Raw genomic sequence first — 21,038 nt, forward strand, 5'->3', positions numbered from 1 at the left:
ATTTATAAGAGGTGAAGTGTCATTTAAGGTCATGTTTTGCTAACTTTGGCTGTTTGATTCACCAACAGTTAGCATTACATAATGCCTCGTAAGCATATTTAAACACAATATGTTAGCGTGTTTTTGCATTTGCAGTCCATGACAGTACATGCACTAAAACCTATGGAACAAACCACAGGATAGGGAACACCACAACAAGCAGAGGGCCTCTTTGAAGAGTAAAGAGAATAGAAAAAACAAGTTTAAATGGAATAGAAGAAGTAGAAAATACTGTTCTGTATTCTGTATAAGATCATATTAATAATATTTAGATTTAAAAGACACCAGAAACAGAAACATGTTCAGCTTTGATTGATAAGCTTTAAACTGAGTATGTTTTGCATGCAAACACTTTGTCTGTAGTGCAACAACTCTATTATCACCTTTAATGTACTAAACCTAAGAACAGATCTTGAATAAAAGCACCTTATTGTTTGCACATCTGAAACTCTGCACACACTTTCTCTTCCTGTTGTGATCCTGAAGTGTGTGTTGCGGAGGAAACCCCTCCCCCTGCAGCCACCAATCAGCAGCAGCAGCAGGTGGAGCCTCCAGATGTAAAAACCTCCACCATGTTACCTTCTCTCTGCACTTCACTCTGCAGAGCCTCCCAGCACACACCTGCTGCTCGCCCCCACACCCCAGCCTCAGCATGGCCACCCCGCTCACAGACCAGGAGAAGAGGAAGCAGATCAGCATCAGGGGGATCGTGGGAGTGGAGAATGTGGCGGAGCTGAAGAAGGGCTTCAACAGACACCTGCACTTCACCCTGGTGAAGGACAGGAACATCGCCACTCCCCGGGACTACTACTTCGCCCTGGCCCACACCGTCAGGGATCACCTGGTGGGTCGCTGGATCCGGACCCAACAGTTCTACTACGAGGCCGACCCCAAGGTAAAACTGGGGATATAAAGTCCACTAATGCATCAGAGTAGGATTCCCAAGCTACAAAAAAAGTATGTTTTTATCAGCTTGGAGAACCTTGAAAGTGTGAAATCCTGAGACTAGGCTGTCATTTAGGTGCGTCCTATTACAAGATTTCGTATTTTCGTTATAAGAACAACTCATTTTCTATCTTGCGATTCACCACGACCACAAATATACATTTAAATGTAGTAGAAAAAAACGACCAAAAAGTGATCAGAACAAGACATAGAACTGAACTAAAACAAACAAGAGTCCTATGTTTTGTAGTTTGAGACCTTTAAATGTCATGTAGGTGTCTCCTGTTCAAATATTTGATCAAGCAGAGTGAAGTATTCTTGTAATTTAAAAACAAATGTTCCATGTAACGATTCACAACGACCACAAAGAGACCTTTAAATGGACCCAGAGATGCAAAACTACCAAAAAGACAGACGATGGTTTTAATGTTTGAGACAACTCAAATTGCACAACCCTGAAACAAGGCTCTCATTTGTGTTAAACACTGACAAGATCGATTGATCGATTGATTGATTGACTCCAAAACACAGCTAACAGTAGTCTAAAGTGTGTTTTTAACATGTTGGTGTGTCACATCAAAGGGTGCGATTAAGGACAGAAGTCAGGCAGAACATGCACTGGTTGATTTTGATATTTGTAGATGTTTAGCCTAAATTAAATGTTCCATCTTTACCTCAATCACAAAGACAAATGTTTTTGACATGCTTTTGAGATCTGCACAATTTCAAAAAAACTAACAATATACATAGATTTTGTACATGACACTTGAATATCTTCTATGACACACATGTTACAGTAATTAACTAAGTTATGATGAAGTATGACTACGAAGAGACATGACGCATAGATGCAATTCAAACACAGAGATGCAAAACAGCCAAAGATAGCTGCAGCCCCTCTGCAGAGAGAAACCAACTGACTGTAAACAAACGAGTATAAAGTGTCTTTGAAAAGAAGTACTAACTAAATATTTTTCTTCTCACATAAAGTCTCCCAGCATCATGGTTTGTGTTTGTTTTGGAAGCATGCATTCATAGCAAAGAGCATTTTCTTCTGCATGTTTATTTAAAAAAATTATTATGGATGGACGCCATCTTGTGCAATGTTTCCTGCTGCTGAACACATTCCAGATTTGAAGAGTGTCTAGGTCATTGCATCCTGTTTACACAATCAGGAAAATGTTTGCTTCCTTGTTCCATTTTTGCAGCAACACTCCCTCTGCATTTCCCTGCAACCTAACTTATTTTTAGTATGTGCATGCTGCATGGTAACATGAAGTGTTTTGTTTGAGCAGAGGGTGTACTATCTGTCTCTGGAGTTCTACATGGGCCGGACGCTGCAGAACACCATGATCAACCTTGGCCTGCAGAACGCCTGCGACGAGGCCATCTACCAGGTCAGAGAACACCAGAACAGCCACAAGCACACACTTTAAACGTCCCCTATTATACAAAACATGTCTCTGAACTGTTTGGCTGAAGCACCAAACAGATCATTGCAGCATTACCCACAATCCCCTCTGTTTCAGCCCTGTTTCCAAAGTGCTGATTCTCTGTCTGTTACTTTAGATGAAAATAAGGAGCCCCTCCCCACGCCCCTCTGAGAGAGATTTGGTTAAAAGGAACTCAATGGTGCTCTAGGAGGAGATTCAGGTGATAAGGGGGGGGGGGGGGGGGGTTACCTTGGTTGCTGATTGGCTAATGGTTACACAAGACAAAACATCATTATGACATCATAAAGTGGCCAAAATCTGATCAGCTCATTTTCAGACAGGTTTTTATAGAAATGGATCAAAAAGAGAGAGAATCTTTGTTCCTGAAACTTTCAGAGTCTCTTTCCACAGAGGGGACACATGTTGATGTAGAAGAGACATGAAGAAGAGGGGACACATGCTGATGTAGAAGAGACATGAAGAAGAGGGGACACATGTTGATGTAGAAGAGACATGAAGAAGAGGGGACACATGTTGATGTAGAAGAGACATGAAGAAGAGGGGACACATGTTGATGTAGAAGAGACATGAAGAAGTGGATTTTGCATACTAGGTGACCTTTAAAATATGCATCATGACTCTGCTGCTCTCCATGACTACCTGTTTTTGCATAAACGTTTTTGTTTTGTTTTTCTGTCCCTGCAGCTGGGGCTGGACATGGAGGAGCTGGAGGAGATGGAAGAGGACGCAGGGCTGGGGAACGGAGGCCTGGGCCGACTCGCAGGTAAACAAACAAACAAACATTTTATTTGATCTCAACTCCTCAGAAACAGTTCAATGAGAAGACAAAGAAAGTCAAGTTTATTTGTTTTGCACATTGAGGCCATTCAAACTCAAACGTCAGGCATAACACTTTTTTTTTTTTTTTTACATTTGGCATTTTGAGAATTAGGCCTTTCTGCTGAGAACATTTACCACAACACGTCAATTCAAAGTGTTTTACAGACACATGTGAAATATTGCAAAAGAAAAACTAATAATACAAAACTAACTAAATCATTAAATACTTAAAATATCTTGTAATTCTTGTATTAAAATATTAAAGTGACCTACTACTTTTAAACATGTTACCTGTGGTGCAACAACACTCTTTTATTACTTCTAAATGTATCATCAATCATTTTTTTACATATAATTTAGAATCTGTAATATTTTTGTATATCAATTTGTATTGTATAATAATTCTCATGTTTGTATTATTGTTTTACACATTTGAAATAAATCTAATCAAATAAAAACAAATATTTTGCACTTGTCCTTTAAAATCCTCTGTTGCACGTTTAGATTAGCCGCAGACATGTTGCAACAGAATGTGTACAGGAGCATTACTCAATCAGTAACTGCCATTGTGTCCTTTATTCAGCAGAAGAGTTTATATTTTTGTATATATTTTTTTTATTGTATACTTATGAAATGTTTTCTCCACAGCGTGTTTCCTGGACTCCATGGCCACTTTGGGGCTCGCAGCGTACGGTTACGGTATCCGGTACGAGTACGGCATCTTCAACCAGAAGATCAAGGACGGCTGGCAGGTAACTGCTGAAGAGCTGAAGATCACAACTGGTCTTTACTAATCACAACATTTCTTATGGCATCAAAGAGGAAGACATTAGTCTCACTTAAAGTAACCCAAACACATTCCTACATTTCTGATACTTAAATAAAGGATGAGAGAAAAGTGCATCAAAAGCCTCGATACAAACAAAGACATGAAGGCTGTAAACAGTTAACAGTGCTGCTCTACAGTTATATGCAAAAACTACAACACTCAGTTAGCTACAGCCCTTTTGGGGCAAAACAATTGTTCAGATTTCTTTACATTCAAAAGAATTCAAATGATCCCAGTTTAGTGTCTTTAGTGAAGCACTTGTGAAATTATTTTAATTGAAGAGAGCTGAGCCAGAAGGCAAAGCTCTCTTTCTACCGGGCCATTTTCGTTCCTACCCTCACCTATTGTTCGGTTTTACTCCCACCGAAAAGGGTTGGACAACAAGGGGCGTGACCACTCAGCTTTGGTTTAGGATTTATTCTTTAAGTTAGTTTCAAAGTTAACTTCCTCCATACAAAGTTCGCTTTTTCTTTTTACAAATCCATTTTAAGTTAGGTTATCAACCTAAGAGAAAACACATTATAAACATATTACATAAAGCATACACACCAAAAGTCTATCACCATAAACACATATTTAAACCAAACACTCACCGGCTGCCCGTGTGCCCTGTGGCTGATCAAAACATGACTGACAAACATTTCAGTGGCCCTTTTTAAGATGGCTGACGGTCCCTCATCAAGTGAGTCCCAAGAGAAACAAAATATTGGAACCAAGGTTCCCTCCCAACTGAGACCTATTTTGCATGACAATCTGTACAACTAAACCAGTATATTAATGCTTCATGAGTGAAATAAATAAATAGAAAATAAATGAATAAACAACCAAAATGAACTCCACACCTATGGTCATGAAGGATGGGTCATGACCGAAAGAATGAGATCGCGGATACAAGCGGCCGAGATGGATTTTCTCCGCAGGGTGGCTGGCGTCTCCCTTACGGCCTGTCCACAAGGCGGCGTGCGCTTCTGACCATTCACTTTGAATGGGGTGACGTCACGCTTTGCCGAACTGCATTGTGGGAGTGTTGCTTTGCTTTGCGCGCGTTGCTCGATTCAAAAGTTGAGCAATGTTCAACTTTTGAAGCTTTGGCGGAAGCGTCAGCCAATCAAATCATATGCCAATACAAGCTCTCTAGCCAATCAAACCGCGTGCTTGTGTGTCCGGGGCGGGAGATTCATGTGATTGGTTGTTGGTCGAGCTTCAGACACGCCCGCCGGCAAGCTTCAACGCACGACGCCGTGTGGACGCTGTGTTAGGGATAAGGTGAGAAGGACAGTCATCCGGGAGGGACTCGGAGTTGAACCGCTCCTCCTTCGCGTCGAAAGGAGCCAGTTGAGGTGGTTTGGGCACCTAGTTAGGATGCCACCTGGGCGCCTCCCTAGGGAGGTGTTCAGCTGGCAAGAGACCGAGGGGTAGACCTAGGACCAGGTGGAGGGATTATATCTCTTCTCTGGCCTGGGAGCGCCTTGGGATCCCCCAGTCAGAGCTGGTTGATGTGGCCTGGGAAAAGAAAGTTTGGGGCTCTCTGCTGGAACTGCTACCCCCGAGACCCGACCCCGGTTAAGATGGATGGATGGATATTTTATTGAGCATTAAAAGTACAAAATATACAATGACAGAATAAGAAAGGTACAGAAACATAATGCTCACTTTAGGAAGAAGATTTTTTATTCTTAGGCAAATTGAGGATAATTTCAGTATATGGTCTTTATAATTTTTACATTTTAATTTTTGTATCCATTGCATTCTTTTAATGAATGAAGCGGGTGAGAATAGACTCAACGTTTTGGGATAAATCAAACTGAACGTTTGACTTTATTTTTTACATTTCAAAGTCAACTTTATTGTCAATCTTTCAGTTTGTGTGTACAGAAACCGAAATACCGTTTCCCACAATCCCGAATACAATAACAAAGATATATATTTAAAAAAAAATAGAGTAAATCAAACTCCCAGCATCAAAGATACTTTTCTTGATACTACTATTCTTGCAACACAACATTGAAATGATCCTTCTTTGATATATCCGCCTTACTTTATTTTTCCAAACATTATCAGCTCTAAATTACCTGTTTTTTGCCTTTTTTAAAACACATTCTTTATGAACTCAGTTACCTGAAATAACCAGATTCAACCCTTTCTTATCTCTGACTGTGAAACCCCTCTTGCTGCTGGTTAGGAGTCGGAGTGGCTCGAGGCCAAAGTAGAATTACATCACATGAAAGATAATCATTAACGTCCTCCACAGACTGCAGTGGTGCGAGCTGCCGGCTGCGGTTTTAGATGAAGAAAACAAAATAAATATTGTGTATTTTATGATAAGAGATTCTCAAACTAAAGGCCTTTGCCCTTTTGAAACCTGCTGGCTGTTTGCTGTTCACCCCACAGAGTAAACACGCACCATGGACTAGATTTAAACTCAGTGGTTTCTCACCAGAGGATGAATTTACACGTTAAATCCTGCTGCTCGTGGAAGTGGGAGCTTTTAAATGAATGATATCAGATCCAATATAATTATTGATCTAGTATAGCATTATAATAACTTGATAAATCACAGAACTGAAATATGTTTGTGACCTCAAAGCGCTGTGTGCAGAGGTCAGATAAGTTTTACGGTCTTGCTCAATTCTTGTTCGTTCTCTCTGAAGTCCAATATGTTATTTCAGAATAAAGTTTTTCAGAGGAGACATGACTATGGCACAAACCACCCCAAAGAGAGAAGCTAAACATGAAGACATGAAGATAAACAAAGAGACAAAAAATAACCATAATCAGACACTAGATATACTAAAGGAAGGTAAATCATTTAAAAATAGACATAAAATAACTACAAAGGCATATAAAATGACCGAAAGAGACATAAATCAACTTTAAAGAGACATAATTAACTAGAAAGAGGTTTTAAGGAGACATAAATTGACTAAAAAGAGTAAATCAACCACAATTGGAAACAAAGTTACTACAAAGAGACATCAATCTAATAAAAAGAGATGAGAAATTTGGTGCATTTGATTCTGCATACTGTATGGACCTCATAACATCAAATGTACTTGATAAATCACAGGTGCTGTGTGCTGTGTGTCAGAGGTCAGATAAGTGCTGTTGTCTTGCTCAACACTTCTTCTCTCTCTCTCTCTGGACGTTTTATCGTATAACAGCTGTTTACCTTTGCCCTGTGTGACCTGTGCAGGTGGAGGAGGCCGATGATTGGCTGAGGCACGGGAACCCCTGGGAGAAAGCCCGCCCCGAGTACATGCTGCCCGTCCACTTCTACGGACACGTGGAAGAGACCAAAGACGGGTCCAAATGGGTCGACACTCAGGTACTCAGACGCAAAACAAAAACAGCAAAATATAATCTATAAAGAGATTACTTTGGGACTCGCAATGACCATGTGACGGGGCAAAACAATACGATACAGAAGGATAAGAACAAGATGCAAAATAGAGACACAAAATAACATCAAAGAGACCAACAACAACAACAACAACAAAGCTTCTCAAAATGATGTTGCATAATGATTTTAGGGAGATGTTAATTGTCTCCAGCACGTGTCAAACTCAATCCACCAAGGGCCAAATCAGGCCCTTGGTGGATTTAATTTTGGCCCGCAGGATCATTTCTAATTACTATTAGATCAGGCCCGCCGGTATATTGCACGCACACCTTCACTCCATCCTGAGGGTCTCCTCAGCTCAGAGCCTGAGCCCAAACATTGATGAGCTTGCACCCGAGATGAGATGCCAAGTATCTGAGCTAGCATCACAGAGCAGCACACTGAGTTTAATGGATGTTTCCTTCTGCACTTTCTCTCTCACGACAACAGGGCATGTTTGGTTTCTCTTTGAGGGAAATAGTTTTGTTGAAGCTGTTGTTGGCCTGTGGGAAAATGTAATCATAAGAAATGACTCTGGAAAAGCTGCAGATAGAGCCATAAGAAATGAATGCAACTGATTATTTAATGTTTAATGTTGTTTTTATAGGCAATCATTTAAGCTTTGTTAGTTCCAGGTTTAATATGTGCAATAAGTTCATTTCAATAAGTTTTGCAATAAACATTGAACCAGTCCGGTCCTCGATTAGCACACATTTTTAAATTTTTGCCCACTGTGTATTTGAGTTTGACCCCCCTGGTCTACAGAGTGACACAAAAAGACATAAAGGGAACGCCTATGAGAAGTGGCCAAACTACGAATGAATGATACAAAAAGATCACAGATGCAGAACAATTTAAAAGAGACTTCAAACTATCAAAGACACAATATGACCACAAAGAAACGCAAAATAACCACAAACAGAGATAAAATGACTGAAACCAAAAAAATTATACAAAATGACTAAAAAGGACTTAATATGACCACGAAGGGATACAACATGACTACAAAGACACTCCAACGTCTACAAAATGAAAACGATTATATTTGTCATTTCGGAGTTACTCTTGGCTATTTAAATTTAAATTAAATGGACAAATCTATTTATTTATACTACTTTATGTCAACATTTCAACGTAATTTAGAGTTGTATTATGACTATAAATCAGGATGTCTTGCATGTGTCCTCTCTTCCGTCTTCCCGACCCATGCCTCTGGGTGAGATTACAGAGACTTTATTTCCTGCCTGTGTTTGTGCAGGTGGTTCTGGCGATGCCATACGACACGCCCATCCCCGGGTACATGAACAACACGGTGAACACCATGAGGCTGTGGTCCGCAAAGGCGCCCAACGACTTCAACCTCAAGGATTGTGAGTGCACAGGGTTTACACTATTTCTGATGTAAACCAACTTTTGCAAAACAGTCATTTCAACAAGAAAGAAGGAAACTGCTGCAACTCAGGCACGTTGCATAGAGACGTCTGTGTTGCTCAAAGGTTCCCTTTTCTTCTCCTGCAGACTTTAATATGCACTTTTAGATTATAAGCAGCTGAAGGAAGCATCTCCCTGGTCCAATGGGATCTCTCCGTTTGATTTTGGATTGGTGTCAAATGAACATTTATGATACTTACACATTTTGTTCAGCATATTAACACCACTGTATGATTTCCGAAGAAAAAGCTAACGTTAGGCTATAAAGGAACTACAGCACGGTCACATGACTTCACGTCTCCACCGCTAAGCTAAAGGAGGCTAATGTTGGGCTATAAAGGAACTACAGCACGGTCACATGACTTCACGTCACCACCGCTAATCTAAAGGTGGCTAATGTTGGGCTATAAAGGAACTACAGCATGGTCACATGACTTCACGTCTCCACCGCTAAGCTAAAGGTGGCTAATGTTGGGCTATAAAGGAACTACAGCACGGTCACATGACTTCACGTCTCCACCGCTAAGCTAAAGGAGGCTAATGTTGGGCTATAAAGGAACTACAGCACGGTCACATGACTTCACGTCACCACCGCTAATCTAAAGGTGGCTAATGTTGGGCTATAAAGGAACTACAGCATGGTCACATGACTTCACGTCTCCACCGCTAAGCTAAAGGTGGCTAATGTTGGGCTATAAAGGAACTACAGCATGGTCACATGACTTCACGTCTCCACCGCTAAGCTAAAGGTGGCTAATGTTGGGTTATAAAGGAACTACAGCATGGTCACATGACTTCACGTCGCCACCACTATGCTAAAGGTGGCTAATGTTGGGCTATAAAGGAACTACAGCACGGTCACATGACTTCACGTCTCCACCGCTAAGCTAAAGGTGGCTAACGTTGGGCTATAAAGGAACTACAGCACGGTCACATGACTTCACGTCTCCACCGCTAAGCTAAAGGTGGCTAATGTTGGGCTATAAAGGAACTACAGCACGGTCACATGACTTCACGTCTCCACCGCTAAGCTAAAGGTGGCTAATGTTAGGCTATAAAGGAACTACAGCACGGTTACATGACTTCACCTCACCACCGCTAAGCTAAAGGCAGCTAATGTTTGTCGGGATGACGTTTAGTCGTCTCATTTAGACAGTTGTTATCAGCCAACATATTTAAAATCACAAGTGGGGTATTTACTGACGTAATTTACCAAAAACACATCCAAAAAACGATTGACATCCAGACCAGGGGACAGGAAGTGATAAAGTTCTGACTTATGTCAGGTTTTAGGACTCATTCCTCCACCACTTTTTGTTGTCAAGGTAACTAAAATGGTCTTCCCCTGTCTGCAGTTAATGTTGGAGATTACATTGAGGCCGTTCTGGACAGAAATCTGGCGGAGAACATCTCCCGTGTTCTTTACCCCAATGATAATGTGAGTTCAATATGTTGATGTATTTGCAGACATGTGCATAATACAGTACATGTTGAAGTGGTACTACTAAACTCTGTCTGTGTTTTATATATGTTGTAGTTCTTTGAAGGGAAGGAGCTGCGTCTGAAGCAGGAGTATTTTGTGGTGGCGGCGACGCTGCAGGACATCATCCGACGCTTCAAGACCACGAAGAAGGGATCGCCTGGACGGACTTCCTTCGAGAGCTTCCCCGACAAAGTAAGCTGCAAAATCATTATCAGTTAAATATCTGCCCACAATTTCCCTCATTCTATTTACATTTTAATTAGTGCAACTGTTAACCACATTTGTATAATATATACAGTATCCTATGTGTATACATTATATTGTTTATTCTATAGATACTATATATTTAGTTTTGCCTTGTCACCATGCTGCTGCTGTAACAAAACAATTACCAATTAAAACATCATAAAGTTTATCTAATCTAATTTACTCTAATCTAAAGTGTGAGAGGTGTGCTGGAGGAAAGTGCACTCCCACACACTGTTGAAAAAACGTACTGATGAAATATTTATTTACACAACTCCTGCACCACCCCGGCCAACTGAAGGTTGTGCAATTGAGTTTTTTCAGTGTGAGAAACTCTGCAGATATAACGGTGTGATATTGTGAAAAGGTGTGGCTCACCTTATGCAATTTAATGAACTTTAATTCAAAAGGAAGATCAGATATTAACCCTTAAATGGGCAATCAATATTTTGGAAATTGTGATGATTGTTATTTTCTACATTACAGCCATTTTACACTGTAACTACACCAATATTACACATGAATACACCCCTATTGCACCGTTACCACACCAGGATTACACCTATATTACACTGTTATTACAGCCATGTAGCACCAATATTACTCCCATAATACACTGTAATCAAACAGTTATTACACCCATTTTACACATGGAAACACCCTGTAACTGAATGTATCCCCCAGGAAACGGAAACCATTTAAGGTCCCACGGCAGCTCCTTTACTCTTCACTTATAGGAGGTAAAATAAATAAAAAGGTTGTTATGATTATTTTGTGTTTTCCAGGTCGCTGTCCAGCTGAACGACACTCATCCGGCCATGGCAATCCCTGAGCTCATGAGGATCTTTGTGGACATCGAGAAGCTGGACTGGGACACGGTGAGTCAGATTTGAATTTGTTGTTGAGGGTTACTCAAGTGAAACCGGATGACATCACAGCAAATAACCAGAAAGGTTAAAACAACATGATGACAGAATGATTATTCCTGTGTTGCATAATGTTTAATAACATATTCATGTGGGAAGTCAGGAAGGTTAGGAAATACCATCCAGACAAGACAAGAAAAGGAAGTTTGTTGATGCAACATTTGGGATGTCAAATAGAAATCAGGAAAGCCGGAAATGTTTAGATAAAGCTGCATGCAGTTCCAGACGGAGACGTAAGAGTGACAACAAAAATATAAAAAATAATAATATATCTTAAAAAGATAAGTCAATGAATAAGTGCATTTGATAAATGTGAAAATATTGAATTATTAAATAAAACATGTGGAGTTATAAGACTTTATTTATTTCACCCAGAAAATATGCATTATTTTATGGTTTTGAACGTACAGTAAATTATTCTATTTTGGTTTTGAAATATTTCATGTAATAACAGTTTATTTTATTGCGTTTCTCAATTTAAATGTTATGTATCCCCCTTGATATTTCCACATTTGTATGAACTGCTTCATCCTGTTTTACGGCTCTCTTATGACTCCATACATGCAAAGTTAAGGTGTATTATTTAATAAGTGTAAACTGATTTCTGCAGGCATGGAGCCTGACCCAGCGGACCTTCGCCTACACCAACCACACGGTGCTGCCCGAGGCTCTGGAGCGCTGGCCCGTGGAGCTGCTGGAGAAGCTGCTGCCCCGACATCTGCAGATCATCTACCGCATCAACCAGCTGCACCTCGACGTATGAACGCAACAAACACAACAATGGCATGCTTTTAAAGAAAACCAAGTTTAAATTGTTTATATTTCGAAAATCACTGAATTTGATGTCTGCATAAGGTGGACAAATTGTAAATGTAACAACATATGCAAACAGAGAGAGATTTAGTGTGTGTGTGTGTGTGTGTGTGTGTGTGTGTGTGTGTGTGTGTGTGTGTGTGTGTGTGTGTGTGTGTGTGTGTGTGTGTGTGTGTGTGTGTGTGTGTGTGTGTGTGTGTGTGTGTGTGTGTGTGTGTGTGTGTGTGTGTGTGTGTGTGTGTGTGTGTGTGTGTGTGTGTGTGTGTGTGTGTGTGTGTGTGTGTGTGTGTGTGTGTGTGTGTGTGTGTGTGTGTGTGTGTGTGTGTGTCCCGTCCCCCGCGTAGAGGATTGCCACCCTGTACCCAGAAAACATGAACAAACTGAGGAAGATGTCTCTGATCGAAGAGGACGGCTGTAAGAGGGTGAACATGGCGCACCTGTGCATCGTGGGATCGCACGCTGTCAACGGAGTCGCCGAGATACACTCCAACATCATCAAGACGGACGTGTAAGACACACACACACTCTTGAAAACACATGTAGCTTACAGACACTCATGTTTAAAAATAATCCAAAAAAAGTAGTACTGACTAAACTTAAGGAAGTCTGGGCTTCGAAATGTACTGAAGTAAAAAGTACCCATAACTTTGTGTCCTTGGGCAAGAAGATACATTTGCTGTATTCACTGTTACATGTCTGATATGTGTAATATGTAATGTAAAGCCTTTTGAGCATTCGGAAAAGTGCTCTAATAAATGTAATGAAACGTAGATTAAAACTAAAGTAACCAGCCTGTTTTCAAAATGTAAGAAGTAGAAAGTCGTCAGATAAAGAAGTAGTGGAGGTTAGTACTGATACCAGAAACATGTATTTAAGTACAGTAAGGAAGTATTTGTACTCCACTACTTCCCACCTCTGAATCTAAGTGTAGCTAACTTTAAGATGAGGATGCAAAACCTGTATTAGCAGATTCACGAAAAATGGGTTGAGGAAAAATGAAGAATGTTTCTGAAGTTTAATCATCATAGAAATAGATAACGGTGTCGTCTTCAAACAATGCAACCCCTATTGTCAGGGAATAATTGTCCATACATGTTTACCTTTCGCCCTCCGACGCAGCTGACCAACCTTGAGCAACTGTTATCTGTCATAAGGAGGGGCTGCCCTAGCATTTTGTTGTTACCAGTTTGTGACTGGGTAACTCTCGGTCAGAGATAGTTATTCTTGTGGGACACCTGGAACACATCCTTCTCGGGGTGGAGATGACCTCGAGCCATAAGCGACAACAAAAGTGATTCAGTGTCCTCAGCTGTTTAGTCTATCTATTGAAGAATGTTGATTTATTAAACTCTGAACTAGTTAAAACCTGGAGCTACAGGAGGGCTCTTCAGAATTTATTATGGCGTCTCAACCGTGTGGTCAGACTCGGGACATGTTTTGTGAATTCTCCGGCCGAAGCTCCAAATAAACCGTCAGTGTTTGTCATCAAAGCTCCAGCTCTCCTCGTGTCTCTCTGAGTCCTGACTCCAATTGCTTCAGAAATTTCCCCCGCACTAATTATTGATATACATTTTAATAAGACAGGACCCAATATAGATACTTGTGGGACACCATTTTTTATATTTAAAAATGGTCTCCAATAAGTCGCAAGTGTCCCTATTTATACAAAACGATGGAACACAGTAAGCAACCACCCTTCCTGTTTCTCTCCCGCAGTTTCCGTGACTTCAGTGAAATGGAGCCGCAGAAGTTCCAGAACAAAACGAACGGCATCACGCCGCGCCGCTGGCTTCTGCTCTGCAACCCCGGGCTGGCCGAGCTCATCGCTGAGGTCTGTTTGAAAAATAAACATTCAAAAGATTCAAAATGTATATTTTCTACTTCTTGTTTATTTCTTTTAATTGTTATTGTACAATGCCATGTCTTTTTATGCTGCTACTGCAACACAAACATTTCCCAAATTGGGATCAATAAAGTACTTCTTATCTTTGGGTGCCAGGAGTCGAGGCACCTATCTTTTGATTGAATCTAGTACTAATGAAGTACGGAACAATGTTTGAAATATATAGAGAAATAATAATTCATAAGTACAAAAAAATAGACTGATATCAAAAGTAAAAAATACATGTGGAAATCAGAAAATATAAAAATATTATAATAAGAATTTTAATTTATTTTCTTATATATTTAAAGTGTTTATATCTTTTTTTTTTTTAAATACACACTTTGATTGAAATAACCTTTTTGCATTTTATTTATCTTTTAATTTTTTTCTTTATAGATTTTGTATGTTAATTAATTTGTAGCCTTTTTTATTGCTCCCAATCATTTTCTTTGAGAGGCCAAGCTGTCGATCAACTGTATATACTTTTACATATTTCTATGTATTCCTCTTTATAAAGAAAAAGCATTGCCTCCTCCTGAGTCTTTTGTAGTAATGACGGTAATAAATATGAGGTGGAGTATATTAAACACTTATTATTGTGATGTCTAATTTGTTTTCAGGTGATTGGGGAGGATTATGTGAAGGACCTCTATCAGCTGAAGAAGCTCTTGGAGTTTGTTGATGATGCCGCTCTGATCCGGGACATCTCCAGAGTCAAACAGGTAACCGAGCACTTTTATTTAAATACTGCACTAAATTGAAAACCTACTTTATTCAACCTCCTTTCAAAGGGATTTTAAATAATAACCAAACCACACAATAGGTTAATTTCTAAACATCATTGTCAAAGATCAAACCAGTAGCTCCAAAAAATGTTTGGCTTTCAAATGAGTTGTTAGCAGTTCCAGAGCCACATTTTAACTTCTTCCTTGCATTGCAAAGAGTTTCAATCATCCAATATTCAAAGTATTTATTTGATCAGACTGTACAGAAAGTGTCCTAAAAAAAGGAACACTTCAGTACTGTGTACATAAGCCTAATCAAGATGGTGCTTTCATAGATTTAGAAGCTGTTTCTGATATGGAAGTAGTGTAATTGTGTTGATAAATTGCAGAAATACCTCTTGGTGGTTCCTCTTCTTTTGTTGGTCTACTGTTTGCATGATGTTGTCATACACGCAGAGAGCAGGCTTGGTTGCACCATGCATTTCAACAGTGCCTTCCTGGAGCGGTCTCATTCTGCACACCATTGCATGCATGGACATCACACTCATCATTGCATCTTCCAGATTTAATGTCAGTACGAGTCAGGACAGGACTCTGACTCAAGTTGTTTCACCTCAGTCATCAACTGCCAAGTCACGTACTTCTGCTTCTCTCCCAGGACAACAAGGTGAAGTTCGCTCAGTACCTGGAGAAGGAGTACCGGGTGAAGATCAACCCGTCCTCCATGTTTGACGTCCACGTGAAGAGGATCCACGAGTACAAGCGGCAGCTGCTCAACTGCCTGCACATCATCGCCATGTACAACCGTACGTGCAGAAACACTCAGCACCAGGTTTCACAAGCGTTAATAACACCCAGTCTGAGCCCTGCTCTAAAACAAGTCAAAACAGAGAGGGAGATGCATCTGACTTTAGATCAAGTGTGGGAATTTTCCATGCACTGTGACAAACAGGAAATCATTATTACGCAACATGCAATTTATTTTATTGCTCACTTTCCCTTCAACAAAATACTTTCCTTACTTGGGAATATTCCCCTTAATAATGTCTACAGTGCATTCATTAAGAAGGGCCTGTCAGTGTCCATACGTTGCATAAAAGAACAGCAAAATATAACATAAGGACATGTCTTGCTTGCAACAATGCTTAAGCTACATGTCGACGTTAGCATGCTGAATTAATAATAATAATAATACAGTTTCCGTGCAGTCATCTGAATGTGACAAACAGGAAATCTGTTTTTTAATGCAGAATTTCCTTGCAACAAAAAAAGTTCCTTACTTGGAATACTCCGAGCTATTATTGCTAGTTCATTCATTCATCACAAAGAGCTCAGTGTCCCTACATTGCGTAAAAGAACGACAGAATATAAAAATCATTAGGACAAAAGTTTACAGTCTTGCTACCAGTGGTGCTTTGAGCTAAATGCTAATATTGGCATGCTAACACCGTCTTAGATAAGCATGCTAATGTGTGCTAATAGCAAACAACACATGGTACAGTTAAGGATTGTTATGTCGTTAATTAAGAATTTTGTCATATGTTGTTCTACCTGATGATTGATCTATTATCTAATATATCATTCCAATAACTTGTATATAGACTCGTATTGCACTATTCCACTTTTTTTCTCACTTTAAAAAAAAAAAAACTATTTTTCTTTTTGTATTACTTTTAATATAATATACTTAAATATTGTTTTAATATTGTCTGCTTATCTGTATTATTGTGTTGCATTATTGGAGAAGCCTGTGACCTAAGATTTTCAATGACATAATTACTCTGTAGCTGTTAGTTTGACAATAAAGAACCTTGAACCTTGATGTAGCTTAATAAAAACGGTCTGAATATAAGAATATAAAAATCATTAGGACAAAAGTTTAAAGTCTTGCTACCAGTGGTTCTTTGAGCTAAATGCTAGTATTGGCATGCTAACACCGTCTTAGATAAGCATGCTAATGTGTGCTAATAGCAAACAACACATGGTACAGTTAAGGATTGTTATGTCATATGTCATATGTTATAAAAATGGTCTGCATCTGCAAGTGGCTTTTAATTATAACAGTAGATAACATGTTATTCTGCTGCAGGAGACACTCAATGATATTCTGCAATTAAGTAGAAAAAAAGACATGTGGTTATCGGACAAATGTGTTGAAATATAGCAACAAAAATCCTAAATTGATTATTGAATTCCTAACCCATTGCCTAATTTGCAAAGAGGTCTCACTTGAATGAGTTTATGTTTTTATATATTCACTGTTAAATGTTGTGTTTCTGTCTCTTAAGGCATCAGAATGAAGCCTGCTGCCCTATTTGTCCCGCGGACCGTGATCATCGGGGGGAAGGTATCCCAGCATGCACCTCAAATGTTGAAAAGTAAACAGAGGTGTGATGGTTCAGAGTAACAGTGAGTGTATCCCCCTCCTCCCCTGCAGGCGGCCCCCGGGTACCACATGGCGAAGATGATCATCCGCCTCATCACGTCGGTGGCGGAGGTCGTGAACAACGACCCGGTGGTGGGGAGCAAGCTGAAGGTCATCTTCCTGGAGAACTACCGCGTGTCTCTGGCTGAGAAAGGTAACCAAACACAACTTTATTATTATTAAAACATGCACAAGGGTGGTTTTAAATATTATTTTTTATAATTATTTGTATGATTTAATATAATCCCAAAATAATAAGAAAAATCTGTTAATTCGACTTAAACTCGTTTTTCAACTTTTTTTCCCTCAAAAGCATTTTATAACCTTTTTTGTGCGATATGATTTTATTAAGTTCATACATTTATTCTTATGATTAATTATGCTATTATTCTAAGACTTAAACACAAACGTGCACGGGCTAAATTCACATTTGAAGGCTTACATTTAAAAGAAACCCCCAATTTATATATCAGCCTCAGATCCCATATTTTTTTACTTATTTTTACAAAGCATTTCAATCAACAAGTACTATGAGGATGTAAAGAGAATTTCAGCAAAATAAGTATTCATTTTGAGAAAGTTATTTTATTATATGATATGTTTTTGGAGAAGATCAAGCACCCTCCTTTAATGTATCTTCTCCTTCTTAATCTGAAACACTAAATCCCCTCTGTCTGACATTGAGCTCCTGCAGGTCAAACCTAATAAATAACACTTTAATTCTAATAATATTTTCCGGTCTTCCCCGTGTAGTGTAGATATTCAATTGCTCTTTTTACTGTACAGTTGTACTATTATGCTGCTATGTTTATTGTATTGTTGTAACTCTGGCACAACAATATCCTTCGGGATATATAAAGTCTTATCTTATCTCCGCAGTGATCCCGGCCACCGACCTGTCGCAGCAGATCTCCACGGCGGGCACCGAGGCGTCGGGCACCGGGAACATGAAGTTCATGCTGAACGGCGCTCTGACCATCGGCACCATGGACGGAGCCAACGTGGAGATGGCGGAGGAGGCGGGCGAGGAGAACCTGTTCATCTTCGGCATGAGGGTGCAGGACGTGGCCGACATGGACCAGAAGGGGTGACTGGTTTTATCAAATAATTGTATACGGTCAAAATAAATATGTTTGCACATTTTATATACTCACATTTTTACCATCATCTTTTTATTTAAGTATCTTTTTTATACTAGTAGTTTTTTTGCACATATTAAACTTTCCCTCTACGTCATTGCACTTTAAAAAATAAGGAATATCATTTTTATTTAAAAAAAGATTGCAGTTTCTTTGCACACACTTTATCTTATAACATTTTGTTATTTATTTTATTTTAATAACAGTACTTTTTGCACCTAATAACTCTTCCTTATTCAATTTAAATACATAGATTTTTTTTTAAATGAATTTTTATTCATACTATTTTTTTATTTCACACATTAAAACTAGCATTTTACCTTTTTATACTGCAGCTATTTTTCACTCTTGTTAAAAGTGACACACTGGTGCAGTTAAATGCAGAACACATGTGGGATGAAGTGCATGTCGTTATCGATACTAACTTGTGTTATGATTATGTTCAGGTACGATGCGATGTCGTACTACAAGAGGATCCCGGAGCTGAAGCAGGTGATGGATCAAATCACCAGCGGGTTCTTCTGCCCCAAAAACCCAGACCTGTTCAAAGACGTCACCGACATGCTCTTCAAATACGACCGGTGAGAAACACTCAGAAATATGTCCTTTCATTTGAGTTCCTAGATTCTTGTGATGAACCCTTTTAGACTTAATGTATTTATTCCCTCTGTGTCTCTCCTCAGGTTCAAAGTGTTTGCAGACTTTGAGGACTACATGAAGGCTCAGGAGAAAGTCAGCAAACTGTACCAGGTAACATTTACCTCTGACACACACCTGTCTTTTAGAAAGCATTAAACAATACAATATGGGAATATAGAAGATATTAAGATTAATCAAACAAAAATTGCAATTTCATTCTTAAAAATACTTTCTTAATAAAAAATAAATTCATTTTATAACTTAATTTATAAAAACATTTTAATTTTTAAAACGTTATTACAAAAGGCAGAATAACATTTAAAAAATAGTAGCAAGATTAAAATAATTGCAATTTAATTAAAAATTATATTTAATTATTTATAACATTTTATTTTCTACATGTAATAATTATTGATTATTTGTATGAATTTTTTTTTGTGTGTGTCCGTAACAGAACCCGAAGGAGTGGACGAAGATGGTGATCCGAAACATCGCGGCCACAGGGAAGTTCTCCAGCGACCGCACCATCAAGGAGTACGCCACCGAGGTGTGGGGGGTGCAGCCCACCGACCTGAAGATCCCCTCTCCAAACGAGCCGCGGGAGGCCGTGGTGGAAAAGGCCAAAGCTCTGAGGAAGATGTGAGGCCGTCTCTGCGTTTAGACATTATTCACTTTTCTGTCTTTAAATCTGTTATTCAATTTCTCACTAATCCTCTTCCAATAACTGTGGGTGTTTTAAAAAATCTCATCTTGTTATTGTTAAAGCACAGAAACTACGGAAGCCCTGAAGGGCAAGTGAGAATTTTCTTTTTTGCTGATTTAAAATGTTTTCTCTTGTCTTTTATGACTGAAGTGCTGGTGAAATAAATATAATAGTCCATCATTTATTATTTTCATAAGTTAAACAGGTGGGGTAAAAACTTTGTTTACATCCGTGAAAATAGGATTTTTGTTTTGGGTCGGTAAGTTGTCCTGAATAAATTAAAAGTTTTCTTTCTCATTAGTTTATTATTTTACAAGGCTAATTACATTTCAAATTAATATTTCTCTCCTCTTTGAAAACCGTAGAAGAAATTCAATGCTTTTAGTCCTATTGAGTGCATGGGGTAGTGCTGCCATCTAGTGGGTGGAATGAGTATTACAAAAACAAACTGTTAAAGGAGAAACCTGAAATGGAAAATTAACTTTAAGTGTTAAAAATAAACCTGCCAGCATTTTTTTTCTCCATCTGTTACACAAAAAGAAAATACATCTGTTTTTAGATCTAACAGGGAATGAAACACTTAGATAACAGATAACCAGCTTTATTTCTTGCTTGCCTCTCAGGGCTTCTGCACTTGCATTAAATAGAAATGTCTGTTACAGTCCTTAAAACATCAACACATACAGTGGAATAAGAGCGGGGTTAAATAACTTGAGCAGCAAAATAAACTGGATTTAAATTACATTCCTGCAAATTCATGCTGCATTCAATGAGCGACAAAGCCTCAGTGTGCTGCAGGCAGAACAAACATGCATTTACATCTGTATCGTTTAAGGAAAAAAACTTCATTTATGATTTAAAGTGCTTTTTCTCAGTGTTAAACAAACATGTTTTCTGTAATTTAAACTGTATAATCAGTGCTTTTGTTCGTGTGACAAAAATAAATCTGTATGTTGGAATCTCTTCGTCGTTGTTGTTTTACTTCTCCGCAGGACGCTCTACTTTCTCAGGGTTTGTAGAAAATTCCTGCAACAAAAACATGAAGGATTTAGATATATGTACACTGTTTACAAGAAAAACCCTTAAAGGGCCCTAATCTGTAGTGTCTCTACTTTAAAGAGTCCTCTCCTGCTGATGTTCAGGTGTATATCAGTATGT

At 39.0% G+C, this 21,038-nt stretch overlaps 1 protein-coding gene across 1 annotated transcript; it reads left to right on the forward strand.

Moving 5' to 3' along the window:
• The first annotated feature begins 620 nt into the window (after window positions 1-620).
• On the forward strand, window positions 621-20,839 carry pygl (phosphorylase, glycogen, liver). Its single transcript, XM_079694898.1, has 20 exons — window positions 621-934; window positions 2,280-2,381; window positions 3,123-3,201; window positions 3,906-4,009; window positions 7,280-7,411; window positions 8,724-8,835; window positions 10,252-10,334; window positions 10,434-10,571; window positions 11,411-11,503; window positions 12,162-12,308; window positions 12,709-12,872; window positions 14,081-14,195; window positions 14,870-14,971; window positions 15,633-15,780; window positions 17,263-17,321; window positions 17,412-17,553; window positions 18,279-18,486; window positions 18,985-19,119; window positions 19,222-19,288; window positions 19,632-20,839. Exons 1-20 carry the CDS (start codon window positions 692-694, stop codon window positions 19,818-19,820), a joined length of 2,562 nt encoding a protein of 853 aa, XP_079551024.1. The 5' UTR covers window positions 621-691; the 3' UTR covers window positions 19,821-20,839.
• The last annotated feature ends 199 nt before the right edge of the window (window positions 20,840-21,038 follow it).

The sequence above is a fragment of the Notothenia rossii genome (genome assembly GCF_949606895.1).
Source record: "Notothenia rossii genome assembly, contig: scaffold_291, whole genome shotgun sequence".
NCBI classification, from domain to species: domain Eukaryota; kingdom Metazoa; phylum Chordata; class Actinopteri; order Perciformes; family Nototheniidae; genus Notothenia; species Notothenia rossii.